At 34.8% G+C, this 14,995-nt stretch overlaps 1 protein-coding gene across 1 annotated transcript in view; it reads left to right on the top strand.

Annotated features, from left to right (window-relative positions):
• The window catches only part of AMMECR1 (AMMECR nuclear protein 1), a 133,152-nt gene that overhangs the window by 61,181 nt on the left and 56,976 nt on the right, over nt 1-14,995 (top strand). Inside the window, exon 2 of the mRNA XM_012499099.2 lies at nt 12-122. Coding sequence (XP_012354553.2) covers nt 12-122 — 111 coding nt within the window. The remainder of the gene's footprint in view (nt 1-11; nt 123-14,995) is intronic.

Genomic DNA, 14,995 nt, shown 5'->3' with positions numbered 1-14,995 from the left:
TTCCATTACAGCCCACTGTTTGTAACATGGAAGATTGGTCGAGACAAAAGATTACGTGGATGCATAGGTACTTTTTCTGCCATGAATTTGCATTCAGGACTCAGGGAGTACACACTTACCAGGTGAAGACCAATTTTTGTTACCTCTGCTTTTACATTAAAAAAAAAACTTATGAAACTTGAATCTGATACTTTAACTCCTTTTACTGAATTGTCAACGTTCTTGTCTTCCTTCATGTCAGGTTTTTCCTTTGTCTTTGACCATTTACCTTCTCTCTGGTAAAATGTTATTGATATATATTACCATAATATAAAATACTGTGATTAATATATTCTGCCATCGATGTTTTGAAGTGTTTTTTTTTTTTCTTCCAGTGGCCAGCTTATTTTGTATAACTTGAAAACCAATGACCAAATGTCCATGGGTTACCAAAATATGTGATTTCTATAGGAACAGTCATTATTTCTTCCCTCTTATGTTTTTTAAAAATAATTGTTGTCTCTTTCATCTTACACATTTTGTTACACTTTTAAGTACTTTTGAAATTGAAAGGAGAGCCTAGGAAGAAAGTGATGCCACAGCCTAGCAGTATAATCATTCACATTCACACTTCACCCAGAATTAATTGTAGCTTGCTTATTTTCTTTTATCTAACACAAGGACAAAGTAATTCCTCATTACAGTTGTTTAAAACTTTGTTCTTAATGTCTGAATTCACAAAAAGCTATCTAGCACACAATGTGAGTTTTTTGGTTCAAGTTTAGATTTCAAGCAAATTGTGACCCAAAATTATTTCAAAAGAAGAAAATTCCTTAAATAATAATCTATTAGTAAAGGAATTTCCTGTTTTTGTTCACATTTTAGGGTGATTATCTGATACAGTTTCTATAGTTGTAATATGCACAGTGTCTGTCCAACAAGAAATTGCTCCCTGCTGACTATTGGTACTTGGGGCGTGTTGCTCAACCTCCATAGGTAAAATAGTAATTACAGTATTTTGTTCTATATACTTAATAGAGGTGTTAGGAGAATGAAGTAATAATCACTATTTTACTTCAGGATTAATGTGGAGCATTAATTATTTTACTGTAGAACTGCATAAATGCAGGCTCAGCCCCAGTTAATAAAATGCTGTAACTGAGTTTGGTATTCTTATATTTGAAGGTATGCAGTAGCTCACAGCTGCAGGGTTTTCTCAGCTTACAGTGAAGCCCAGAAAAAAACCCAGTGGCTTGGAGGATCATATTAATTTTTTAGCTTTTCACAGGTATAAGAAACTGGGTGTTTGGATTTGATTAAATAACATACAGGCTGTTAGGGTTGAAACACATATTCTGGAAATAAATTCAACTTGTTAAAGATAATATAAGTACTAGTCTAGGCATGTTAGATTTTTTTTTTTTCTGACATAAAATACAGTGGGCTCATTTTTGGGACTTCAGCAAATTCTGCCAGTGGCTACCTTTTTGGGACAGGTACATATTAAATTACACATTTAATACTAATCAATGGCAATTTATTGTACATTTCCCAAAATAAGTTATGAGGAACACTGGTTCCTTTGCGCTACCTGAAGAAAAGAATTCTATGACCAAATAAGTTTGGGAAACACTGGTTAAAAAATGTAAACAACTCTGCTCACTGTAGGACTTCTCAGAACCTTTTATGTTAATAGTGTTATGTATATCTAAGAGAGAGAAATAGAATGTAGCATTTTCCAGGCTTATTTGACTACAGGACCCTTTTATCCTCCCACCCCAAAGTCTGAGTGTTCCAAGGAAAACATTTTTGGAAACACAAGTCTGTTTTCAAAACAGAATATTGCTTTATATTTGGGTAGTAAGAGTTGGTAGTATAGAAACCCTTTGTGCTTTCTAGTGAAATTGTAGCAGAAATCCCATTATCAAACATTATATACCTTAGAAATCTTTCGTAGTACTAACTGTGGTAGCAATTGGGTTTTGTTTAAAGAAAAAAATAAATTCTTTTGCCTATGTTGGCAAGGAGTGAAAACATCCAACTTTTCTAGACTTGTCCATTTATATCCTAGGGTAATGACCAGAATTACAGTATAATTTTCTGACAATAATGTGATTCTGAATGAATTGTTCAAATACTTGAAGTTGGAAATTTGCCTACATTTGTATACCTTGTTACCCTCATTGCAATCTATAGCTCTTCCTGTTTACTTTTCAACTTTTTTTCTCATGTTTCTATACAGCTTCCTCAAATTGTATATATCACGTTAAAGAGGCAGAGGCATGTGTGTGTGTGTGTATACATATGTTTGTGTGTGTATACACACATGCACATACCTGGTTTTACTTCTCATTTTTGTTTGGCTTAATTTCTTTTGTTTAACAAGATATTAACAATCATACTATTTGGAAAAGATAAACAAAAGAAAACAAGTCTTACAAAATACAATTAAGCTTTTTTCCTGGATTCATTTTAGCATCAAAAGTTGTAAGGAGTCATTTTTAAAAGTTGGAATATAATATTTTTCTGTCCAGTAGTGTGCTTGTATTATGTTATTATGATTATTTTTGTTAATGGCTGCCATTTATTAAGAATTTACTACGTCAGACATTGTTGAGGAGCTTTACATGCATAGTCCTTGTAATAATTCTTAGGTACTAATATCTACATTTTCAAAATGAGGAAACTGAGAATTAGGTAATTTAAATAATTTACCCACTCACACATCTATTAAGTGATAGAACCAGGATTCAAACCCAGAGCATGTGTCTACAAAATCCATCCCCTAACCGAGATAAAATTTTCTGATTATTTATGTTTTGCAGCTTTGTCATGAAAATAATGAACTTGAAAGCAAGTTAGTATAAATTTTATAAATCATAGATCAGTAATCCTTCAAAAGTTCTAGTTAGGAGTTAAGACTGAAATTTTGCAACAAGAAAATCCATAGATATTATTATGGAAAGTATACAACTCAGAGTTGTATAGCCCAGACAGAAGAAAATTGACTTGAACTAATATTGTATTAAGGATAAAGCTTATTACAAAACAATACTACTGTAGGATAGGAAATTGTATTCTTTGGCTACATGGACTAGACTTTAAGAATACAATTTTTTTTTAACATAAAAGTTGGTGATTCTTGGCCTCTGGTCGTCCCACCTTAAAAACCCATAACTCACAAAATGAATAAATAGAATTAAATGAACTTAGGGGATAGGGGCATAAAGGAGGGAGAAAGCAAAACAAAAAACAAAACAAAACAAAACAAAAAATAAGCAGTGAAATTAAAGGCATTCTAGGTATAGGCATCTTTTTAAAAATTCGAATATCCGGTTCATCTGTGATTAGATAGACTATTGTTTGATTTTCAGAATGTTATTCAATTATATCTCTTCTTTTTTTTTATTGTGGGGAAATACATGTAACATAAAATTTACAATTTTAACCATTTTTAAATGTATAGTCCTGTGGCCTTAAACACAATCATATTGTTGTACAGTCATCACCACCATCCATCTCCAGAACGTTTTTCATCTTCCCCAACTGAAACTCTGTACCCATTAAACATGAACTCCACATTCTTCCTCCTCCAGGCCCTGGCAACCAGCATTCTACTTTCTGTTGCTATGAATTTGACTACTCTAGGTACCTCATATCAGTGGAATCGTATGATATTTGTCATTTTGTGACTAGCTTATTTCACTTAGCATAATGTCTTCAAGGTTCATCCATGTGGTAGCGTGTGTCAGTTTACCTTCTTTTTAAGGCTGAATATTCCATTGTATGTATATACCACATTTTGTTTATCCTTTCATCCATTGGTGGACGTTTGGGTGGGTGGCTTCTACCTTTTGGCTGTTGTGAATAATGCTGCGATGAACATAGGTGTGCAAAATATCTGTTTGAGTACCCTTTTTCCTCTTAAAAGTTAACCAGTTTATAGAAGACAGTGATCTAGCTTGTGTGTAGTCCCTTAACTCTAAAACCTTTCTTAAAAATATGACCAGGTATTTTTAAAAATGAAATGCCTATCCTGAATTAAGTTTTTATTTATAAATAAAATTATAAACTTTTAATTTTAATAAAATTATTAAAACTTTTAAAATTAAAGTACTTGTCATAGTCAAGTTGTATGTTCAAATATGACCAGGTATTTTTTAAATGAAATGACTATCTTGAATTAAGTTTTTTAAATATATATATATAAACATAATCTTTTAAATGTAAAATACTTGTCAAAGTCAAGTCATATGTTCTCCTAATTGAAATTTTGATTTTAGATTGAAATAAAATCTTATAAAGAGACTGAGGATTTCTTCTCAATTGTGAAAATACATAGTATCTGTGTAGGTAATGAAAAGTTTATGAGAAGTACATGGAACTATTATAAATAGACTATTCTTTCCCTGACCTTGAAGGATCTGGGTAAAAGCAGGAAAGATTATAGAAAATAAGAAGCAGGATGGAGAGCTCAGAATTATTGATAAAAGTCTATCCATAGAATTTGGTGATAAAGTCCACAGATTACCCTATTTATCATTGCTCAAGACTTCAAAGTAGAAATATTCTTTGTTCGAGCTGAAGGAGATAATTTCCAGGTATTGTGTTTATGGCTTTTATATATTAGAAAGCAGAGGCAGTTTCATTTCCCCAATTTTAGTACTTAGAAAACATACTTTTATAGAGTGGAGAATTACCACTAATATAGATGAATATAAACATCTCAGTCAAAAAAGATTCCTGGCCGGGCGCGGTGGCTCACGCCTGTAATCCCAGTACTTTGGGAGGCTGAGGCTGGCGGATCACGAGGTCAGGAGATTGAGACCATCCTGGCTAATACGGTGAAACCCCATCTCTACTAAAAATACAAAAAAATTAGCCGGGCGTGGTGGCGGGTACCCGTAGTCCCAGCTACTCAGGAGGCTGAGGCAGGAGAATGGCATGAACCCGGGAGGCGGAGCTTGCAGTGAGCCAAGGTTGCGCCATTGCACTCCAGCCTGGGCGACAGAGCGAGACTCTGTCTCTTAAAAAAAAAAATTCCTTAAAATTTTGGCTAATAAATTTCCCAGCAAAATGCAGATCTATTTCTTTATGTAAATTCAAGTTGGCAGTAATTTTTCTAGAACACGTAAGTAATTAATAGATGTATTCTTATTCAGCAAAACAGGATTGTGGTCTGTCACCACACTTAAAAGACTATCTTTTTTTTCTCCTTCGTTGTACTTAGACCTCTCGGCAGTGAAATAATTATGCAGGTGCTGGCAGTTCTAGAGCTTGATTGTGAACTATGCCACTTTTGTTGAACTACTTAATTCTAAGAAATTAGCAATGAAAGTTTAGCCCTTTCTAGGGAACAGTAAGACCACATAAAAGGTGATGTGCTATGTTTTGTTTTGGAGTTTTATTTTGTTCTGTGTGGGTTAGTGGGGTTGTGTGTCAGGGGAGTTTGAGGGGGGATTGATTGCTTGCATGGTACAAATGTTCACTTTCTATTAGATTTTTTGAGATATTGAAAATAGCTAACAAACCTACTTTATTACTTTTGAAGGTCCTAGCTAGATTGGGTACTTATGGGATTCATTGTAAACTGAATTTCCTTTTATATTTTGGTGTTGTAATCTGGCATTTTTCTAAAGCAGTATGAGTTTAAAGCCATTATAAGCAGCGTAATATTTTCCCTGTCGTGGTAGACTATCTTGTGATCATTTTTATTCTTGATTATTTGGGTAACCACTCTAGGCTCATTATGAATAATTAGATTAAACAAGTTCCTCCTCCCTCTCATTTAATATTAGTCTTTATGGTAGCATCACCCAGATTGATTTTTCTTATGAAAAGAAAAGCTGTACGAATCACCTCTGACTGTACATTATTGTTATGGAAGCTCATTCTGGAGATGTTAAGGCCAAACAATTTTTGGCAAGTGGTTGTGGCAAGACTTCTGGCTAAAGTATGCATTTTGGGGAAATAGATGTATCACAAACAACGCAAAATTAATTAGTTTAATTTACAACCTACATTTTTTGCCTTTTTATAAAAGAGATGATGGCCTGAGTCCTAAAACTTATACCTAATTTGATAGTTTCAGTTTATTAATTACAAAATGAGAAACATTTGTCAGATTTTATAGGCACTTAATTTGAGGTACAGTTTGGAACCTAGGTTGTTGTATGCTGTTTACTCAAAATTATCCACAGGAAAGCAAGGTGAACTATCTGCTCAAATCTGGAATCCTCATTTTAGCCATGAGGTTAATGCACTCCTTCATTATCCCAAGGTTGTGCTAATGTGCAGAGATGTAGCCACAAAATTCCCAGCAGAATGTGGAAACTAAATAGCAGGAACCATTTGCAGAATGGGTAATGGCTCCTGAATTGTAAAGAATTGTCTGAATTAATATAGCACCTACTGCCACAGAAATTAAGTGTAGTGAGTATATCAGATTCTAATTCCTTATCACATCTTTCAGATCTTCAGAGTTTCCAGTTGGAATCTCCCTGCTGCTTTGATTAAGAGCCACAGGCAAAATGCCTGGGGCAGAAAAGGCCATCTGTGAAAAGGTGGTGTTGAGAGAAGCTGAAAATGGGCTTTTTCAGCGCTAGGGCTCTTGGTTCTTAAGTTTGATAGGGAGAGAATGAACTATAAGAAATTTACCCTATTCTTGCATCTATCTGTAAAGTTTAATACCTCTCTGGTCCTTCGAGGCTGTTTCCCCTTTTAGTCATGTTTAAACAGTTCATCCTGCAAATCTTGTCTTAATTTTGCCTTAGGAGTTTATGATATATTAGGAGAGATAAGAAGTTATCGAAATAATTGTAGTCCTAGGTAGAAAGCAGTTTTTCTCAAGAAGCAGAGGAGGTGATACTGGATGATTACTACTCTATATCTGTTATAAAAGCTAAAATGTATTTAAAGGTATCTATGAAATTATTTTATTTGGTTCATCCCTAGTTCACTTTTTATAAAAGCAAAACAGTATGTACCACTTTCTGGCTTGTTTTTATCCTACATGGTCCAAAAAGGTCAAAATTATAGGGATGCCTATAAATCATTATTATCAAAGCAACCATATACAAGGTGTTGGGTATTTATATTTTAAGAAATTTGTAATACATATTTTAAAGGGGAAAATGATCTTGTCATAGAAGAAAAAGCCTTTGAAATAGAGGACTCTTAAAAGAGTGTGCATGCACATGCACACACACACGGAGTTTACCAAACATTAGCTAGAACCAAGTTAGATTATAGCTCTGATGCTTGGCAAATGAAGAAAATTAAAAGTTATACTTTAGATTTCACTTTCCTCTTCTCTTGTTAAAGTGAATTCATATTTTGTTTTGGTACAGTAAACTGATATCTGTCTCCTTTCCTGAGAGTCATTGTCTGCGATAGTCTTCATTTTTTCAGATGAATGACTGAAATGGTAAAGCTAAGTTAGAACACAAATATTGTATGAAATTATTACATTAGATGTGGCCTAAAATTATAGACATTAAAAATATATTTCTTTTGTCTGAATATTTACATAATAAATATGGGGCTTACTTATAAGTGTCTAAAGTATTTGAGTCATTAGGACCTGAATGAACAGGAGGACAGATTTGTATCTTAGTGTTCTGGAAGAATAAGATGGTTATGCTTTGATGTAACTAAAGGTGATTATCATGCAAATCGTATGCTTTTACCACTTTTAAGGGGACAATGTTAGGAATTTGAGTACTTTAAAATAATTGAAAGTTGAGGTTTTGGTGTAGCAATTGAATATTAAAATTTTAGTTATGATCTTATGAGCATGAGAAATACTTTTTAAAAGTAGAAGGCAAAAGAAATGAAGCCCTTCTCTGTGATCTTTCCCCTTCTCTCAAACTTTAAACTGCCTTAAATGTGGTTATCCAAAGTAGTAGTCCTTGGAAAAAACTTACTTTTCATCATTGATAACAATTTGTTGATCTTTAAATGCTAAACACTTATTGCATCATAAGTCCTTTATCTTGCATCATAAATATATTTTTCTTAGAAACAACTCTAGTTTTTCTTACATTCTCTCTTAATTTTTAAATAAAGAGCAAACTTTCAACATAAAAGTCCTGTCCTAAGGAACTACATTATCTGATCTACTTCTTGTTAACAAAAGAAATAAAATATATCTATGTTTATATAACAAAATAGACATGGACAAATTGTAACATTTAAAAAAATTTCTATTGGAATAGAATTTCATAGATGCTAGGAAATTCTAAAGATGGAAAACAATATAGTTTGACGTTTTGGTCAACAGTGGACTGCATACACAACAGTGGTCCCAAGATTATAATACTGTAATTTTACTCTATCACTTCTATGTTTAGATGCACAAATACTTACGATTGTGTTACAGTTGCCTACATTATGCAGTATAGTAACATGCTGTACAGCTTTGTAGCCTAGGAGCAATAGGCTATATCATATAGCCTAGGTGCGTTGTAGACTATACCATCTATGTTTGTGTAAGTACACTCTATGATGTTCACACAACGATGAAATTGTTTAATGATGCATTTCTCAGAATGAATCCCCACCATTAAGCAATACATGACTGTATTTAATACATTCTTTTGAGAATGAAGCTCTAATTATTGTTAATATCAAATATGCAGTGTACTTTTCAGTATATTTAAAATCTAAAAGTGAAGAAAATACATTTGGATTCATAAGGTACAGATTTACACTTGGTCTCATGTTCCGAAAACTCATTTTTATTAATTTTACTTCAGCTCAAAAAATTATCCTGTAAATATACATACTGAAGCTATAGACTTACTCAAATTAGATTAGCATGTTATTGTCTCCATTTTTAACACTCTGTTTTTTTATTTCTACATGGAAATGCTAACTTTTGTATCCTTCCTAGTAGTGAAAGAGAAAGTTAGAAAAGGCCATAAAATAAATTCTTCAGAAGCTTTAATTAAAGGGATTGCCCAGAACTCAACTTCTTGTTGCTATACCCAACTACCTTCAGGACTACTTTATATGTTCTACAAAGCTGATTTAAAAGGTTCCAACTGTAGTCACTTCACTGAGGATGGCAGGAAAGAGAATCTCTTAAGTTCTGCAGGCTGCTTTTAACCTAAACCATTCTTCTAAGATGACCATTAGTTGCCTCCTAGTTAAGCCTGGAGAAGTATTTTAAGCCTTTGAAATGGGTGGAGCTGTGTTGCATATGAAGAACAGTAAACAACTGTACACTGCTGGTTAGACTTGTACTGCTAATGAGATCATGGGTTCAATCCCTATTTGGACCAGTTCTCTTTGTTTTGTTCCACATCAAAGACTGTACCCTAGATCCCAGGCGTTGATTACAGTGGGGCTCAGACAGAGCATGTGGGCGAATCAGTACCAAACCCAAGTTTTAGCATCATTTCAGCATATGAAACGTGTTACATTAAAAGTACTCAAAACAATGTGGTCTTAAAATGTGATACACACAAACTCTTTGAAAGTAGCAAGACAGACATGCCCTTTTTCTAAAATTGACAAATCCTGAAGAGGAAGAAAAGAGTTGGGACAATAAAACACTGGTTCTGGAATCTGGAATGTTGCTTTAAGTCCAGGCCAGCAGTGACAAAAGTTATTGTAATGACCTCTGAACAGACAGACACTGCCACTGAGCAGGCCTCTGGTATAGAAAACATGGTACATTTGGGAGCTGTGAATATAGCTCCAGGTGTGCTCCTGAATCAGTTCACCGTAGATTATGCTTAACAACATTGAGATGTTATTGGAGGTGTGGATGAGGAAGTTTGTTGTTGCAGTCCTTCTTTGTACCTTATTTTAAAGAATAAATGAAACATTTTTCTAATTGCCTTTTAAAAAATTTTAAATGGAAGGGAAGTTTACTTCTGATGCTTAGTGTTGTAAATTCAACATATAGGCTGACAACCTAAATTCATGGTGTAACACAGTTCTTTTCTTTTTTCTTTCTTTTTTTTGTATCTGTTCAATGAAAATAAGGTACAACTCAGGTTTTTACATAGCCTGACTAGAAGTATTCCACTTCAAGATCTGAGAGTAGCATTTTCTCAAACTTTCACCTTAAAAAACAACATTACCAAACAAAAACTATCACACAGGATGGATAAGAAGTTTTGTAGATCTTTTTGGTGATGAACTATGACATGAGCCTTATAGATTGTAAAATATGGTTGAAACTAATGTACATAACTAAAATTTTTAAACTTTATTTGCTGTTAAATTCTGTGAAATTTCAGTTATTTAAAATAAACATGCAAAAATATGAAATGTAATGTTTCAGATTGCAAGGTAATATGTAATGTGTTTGTAAGATTCTCTTGTGTAATATTAACTAGTACTATTTGGATTTGTACAGTCATAGTTTGTTAAAATGACTTCATTTTAACATGTACCAATGTAGATTAATAATGTAAGTTCTGATTTAAAGAATGGTGACAAAATGGTGCATGTAATACTTTTACAAGTGTTGGGGAGATCGGTATGTTTTGAAAAGAGTAATTTAACTTTTGGGTGCCAGGAAATGGGTTATCTCAAAGACCATTGCTGGCAATGGGCAGGCCTGGTAATACTGGCACAGAGCATTAATCATACACCTTATTAATGGTGAGGTGAATAACTTTGAAATAAAGTTTTAGGGAAAAAAAGAGACTACCCAAAACTTAGCTATCTCATGAATAGTTGATAATAATTATAATAATAATTACTTTGAATCTAAAAGAAAAAAGAGTATTTTTAGATGTTAATTTTTCTTTTCTTTTTGAGACAGAGTCTCGCTCTGTCACCCAGGCTGGAGTGCAGTGGCGTGATCTCGGCTCACTGCAAGCTCCGCCCCCCGGGTTCACGCCATTCTCCTGCCTCAGCCTCCAGAGTAGCTGGGACTACAGGCGCCCGCCACCACACCTGGCTAATTTTTTCTATTTTTTTAGTAGAGACGGGGTTTCACCGTGTTAGCCAGGATGGTCTTGATCTCCTGACCTTGTGATCCACCCGCCTCGGCCTCCCAAAGTGCTGGGATTACAGGCGTGAGCCACCACGCCCGGCCAATATTAATTTTTCTTCACAAACTCTCTGAAGAGTGTCATTGTGACATTAGAGAAAAGGTCTTTGGAGTGGCAGTAGAACTGACAACACAGGTTGGACTTCAGCAGGCCTGAAAATGGTATGGTCAAAAGGGGAGATTTCTTTCTGCCTCTAATAAAGAGTAGTGGCTAGGAATAGGAGTCATCTCAGATGATACTGGATTTCAGCTGAAGCAACTCTTAAATATTTCAGTGGTAAAAGGATGACTATGTTAAATTCATGGGTTTGTAAATACATGGTATAAAATGTAATTGTTCTTTTTAAAAGCACATATTTTTTAAAAAGCCTACATTTTAAAGTTGTCATCTATTGTGTATTGAGATGTTCCTGTGCCTCACAGATCAGCTCACTAAGGTGTGGTAGCTATTATCTAAAAATATGTACCCTCTCATACTGTCGCAGCTTCCTCTTCATAGGCTTTATTATTGCCCAGAGCAGCACATTTACCCCATTAGCCAAAATGGCACAAACACGCCCATTGGCATGACTGAACTCTCCTCAGTTGGTGTCCTTCCTTATATTTGAGATAAGAAGCTTTCCTGTGTCTACCTTTCTCACCTAGAGTAAAAGCCAAAGTGTTTAAAAAACATATATTTCACTCAGAGTAAAGTTAATGTTCTGCAATGAATGCCACCATGCTCAGCTTGCCCCTCGCACCTCATCTCCTACTCCCCTCTTCTCACCTCCATTCATTCTTTTGGCCTTAGCTAGGCTGGTTTCCTTGTTTCCCTTTGAACACACCAAGCATGGTCCCCACCTAGGGCCTTTGCACTTGAATTTTCTTTACTTGCAACAGTCTTCTAGTAGATAGACATGTAGCTTGGCTTCCTCAGTCCCTTCAGGTCTCTATTCAAATGATGCCATTATCAGTGACACGTATGTAAAATAGCAAGGCCTACATTTGATATCTGGCTCTCCCTGCCCATTTACCCTGCTTCATTTTTCTCCATAGCACTTATCACCACCTGGCATACCGTAAATTTACTTGTATATTTGTGAGTCTCTCTTAATGCGAATGTAAATTCCATGAGGACAAGGACTGCTGTAATATTCCCCAAAGCCTACAACAGTGTGTGGTACATAGTAGGCATTCAGAAAATATTAGTTGAATAAATAAAAGTCTTGTTTTTATCAGCATTTAGAAATAGTGGATTATAAAGTATAATTCTTTGTCTTACTACTTTACCTAGATGTGAAATTATTTGGTTTTATTGTGGCTGGTTTCTTACAGTTTTCATTGAGTGCATATTGAATGTATTTTTTTGTGTGTGTGAGTGATTTGACATTAAAATTCCCTTTTAAAACTCGTTTTATCATGAGCACTTTTAAATACTCGCAAAAATAGACTATTATAATGATGCAGTCATTTTTATAATAGTGATATTTTTTCTCTTTTCTTTTTGTGGGGAACAGAGTTTCACTATGATACCCAGGCTAGTCATGAACTCCTGGGCTCAAATGATCCTCCCACCTCTGCTTCCCTAAGTGTTGGGATTACAGGTGTGAGCCACCACACCTGGCTGCTTTTTCATTTTACTTATTTTTGTTTTGATACTTGCTTTTTAAGTACAGAGGCAGTATGAGGTTGTAGAAAGAGGTAGCCATATCTGGGTTCTAGTTGTGAATCCCTCAATTCTTAGCTTTGTGACCCAAGGGAAGCTACTGAATTTCTGCCATGTCTTGGTTTTCTCATCTGTAAAATGGGTATAATTCTAAACTGGTAAGTTTGTTGTGAGGATTAGGATATATATGTATATGAAGTATCTTAAACATACTAGGTACGTAGTAAATATTTATATTGTAGTACATGCATAGTAAATATTTATATTTCTACTTCAGGAAGAAATTAAGTACTGAGAATGGCCAAGAAATGAAATTGTAAATATATTTATAGCAATTTCAATTTTTCTTTTTCTCTTGGACACATGTAGGTAGGCAGGAATTTTCATAATATGAGAAGAAACAAGCATCATCAGTAAATAAACCAGTGACCCCATAATCAGTCACCATCACATTTCTGTTTATGTAATTCTTTAAAAAATACACACATACATGTAACTGATCATTGAGCAAAACGCTATCAGTCTATATTTCCTGTTGATTCTGCCCCACAGATATCTCTTGAATCCACCCCATCCTCTTCAGCCTCACTGCCACTGCCTTTGTCTGGGTTCTTATTCTGGCTCACTGTTTTCCCTGCTTTCCTTTGAAGCCATTGTACACCAATCACCAGAATTATCTTTGTTGACAAAAATCTATCTCACTCTCCTTAAAACAGTGCCTGTTATTCCTTATCACCAGAGAGGAAAACCCATTTTTATTAAGAAGCATAGTACTTGAGGACCTAACCTCACACTCCAGCCATGCACAATTATTCACCACTTCCCAGATATATTCTTTCATGTCTCTCTGGCTTCACATTTTTTTCTTTGCCTCTCCCCATTTCCACCCAGTCAACTCCTACTTACCCTTCAAGACTCAGCTTGCTCATTGCTTCCTCTGTGAGATTTCCTTGACAGTCCCCATGAAAATTGGTCAGTCTCTTTCAGGCCTCTATTATAACACTTAACACACTGGATTATAATTATTAATTTTATGTTTGTCTCTCCCTTTTGAAATTGCACTCCACAGTAGTTTACCAAGCAACATCAAAGCAAACTAACAAAAACCAGTCTCATTGCTTTGTAGCAACTTTGCTTGATCCTGATAACCATTCTACTCTCTTTCTTTTCTGTTTGCATATGTTAACTTACATTTGTCACCTTTTCTTGCTGCCAGCATACTTGAGCCAGTAAGAGTTACCAGTGTTGATTGATAGTGCAAAGGGTGGCTTAAGGCCACTTGGAATTCGACTGAGCCAGAGGACAGGGATCTTTATACAGAACACTTTAGAAAGCAAATTGACATGAGGTTCATCTCATTATAAGTGATTGAAGATGCACTATGTGAATTGATTCCTGCCATGGAACCATAGAGCTAGAAGAGATTCTTTTAAGTCATCTAGTCCAACCCCTATCAGATACTATAATCTCTCTTAAAAATCTCCTGAGTAATGGGCATCCAGCTTCTATCTGAACATCTCTGTAGACTTGGAAGTCACTTCCAGTTAAGTAGCCCATTTAATTTTCAAAAACCTGTGAACTCTACTCCCATAACTTCAGTTACCACATAGTTTTAGTCAAAGTGCTAGAAGTCAAAGATTGCCTGCAATTAGTACTTTATTCTTTATAGAAAGCTGCATTAACCAGCAGTGGTTAAACTTAACCCTCTGAGTAATATCTGAATTATCTGAGTCTTTAGGAGTTTAGGAGTAGTAAGATAACACAGCTTTACAATTGAGTCTCATCCACCCACCCATACAAATTTTAACTCTTCCCTTATTATTGAAACCTTTGAAGCTACTGCTGCCACAACTTCTCTCACAGTCTACCTTAGACTTCTGGAGTTGGCTGAACCTTAGAGCCCAGAGATTCCAAGATAGACCTGGTGCTAGATCTTTTAGTGATCCCAACAATGACACAGAGTTGGAACTAGAGTTAGAACACAGGTCTCCTGACATTGCCTTGGACTATCATTACAAATTCCAGAATAGAAAGTACCCATATTATATGTGACTTGATGCTTAAAAAATGAAAAAGTACACATAAAAGTATATGAATTTGTTAATTTTAGTTAAGAAGCATACAATTTCAAGGAACCCTGTAATGAAATGATCATTTTGTAATGTAAAGATTTATTCTTGAGTTATCTGCCTTGTGTCAAGTTTAGGCATACTTCCATAAAATGAACAATACCCTTAGAACTATTCAACTGCAGGAGTAACAATATCAGAGTTAGAGGAACTCAAAGCAAAACCTTAGATTTCCCCTTTCCTTTCCTTTCCTTTCCTTTCCTTTCCTTTCCTTTCCTTTCCTTTCCTTTC

Source organism: Nomascus leucogenys, chromosome X, assembly GCF_006542625.1.
Source record: "Nomascus leucogenys isolate Asia chromosome X, Asia_NLE_v1, whole genome shotgun sequence".
In the NCBI taxonomy this organism is placed as follows: domain Eukaryota; kingdom Metazoa; phylum Chordata; class Mammalia; order Primates; family Hylobatidae; genus Nomascus; species Nomascus leucogenys.
The sequence above is the reverse complement of the archived record's forward strand: the minus strand, read 5'-3'. Positions and strand labels throughout refer to the sequence as shown.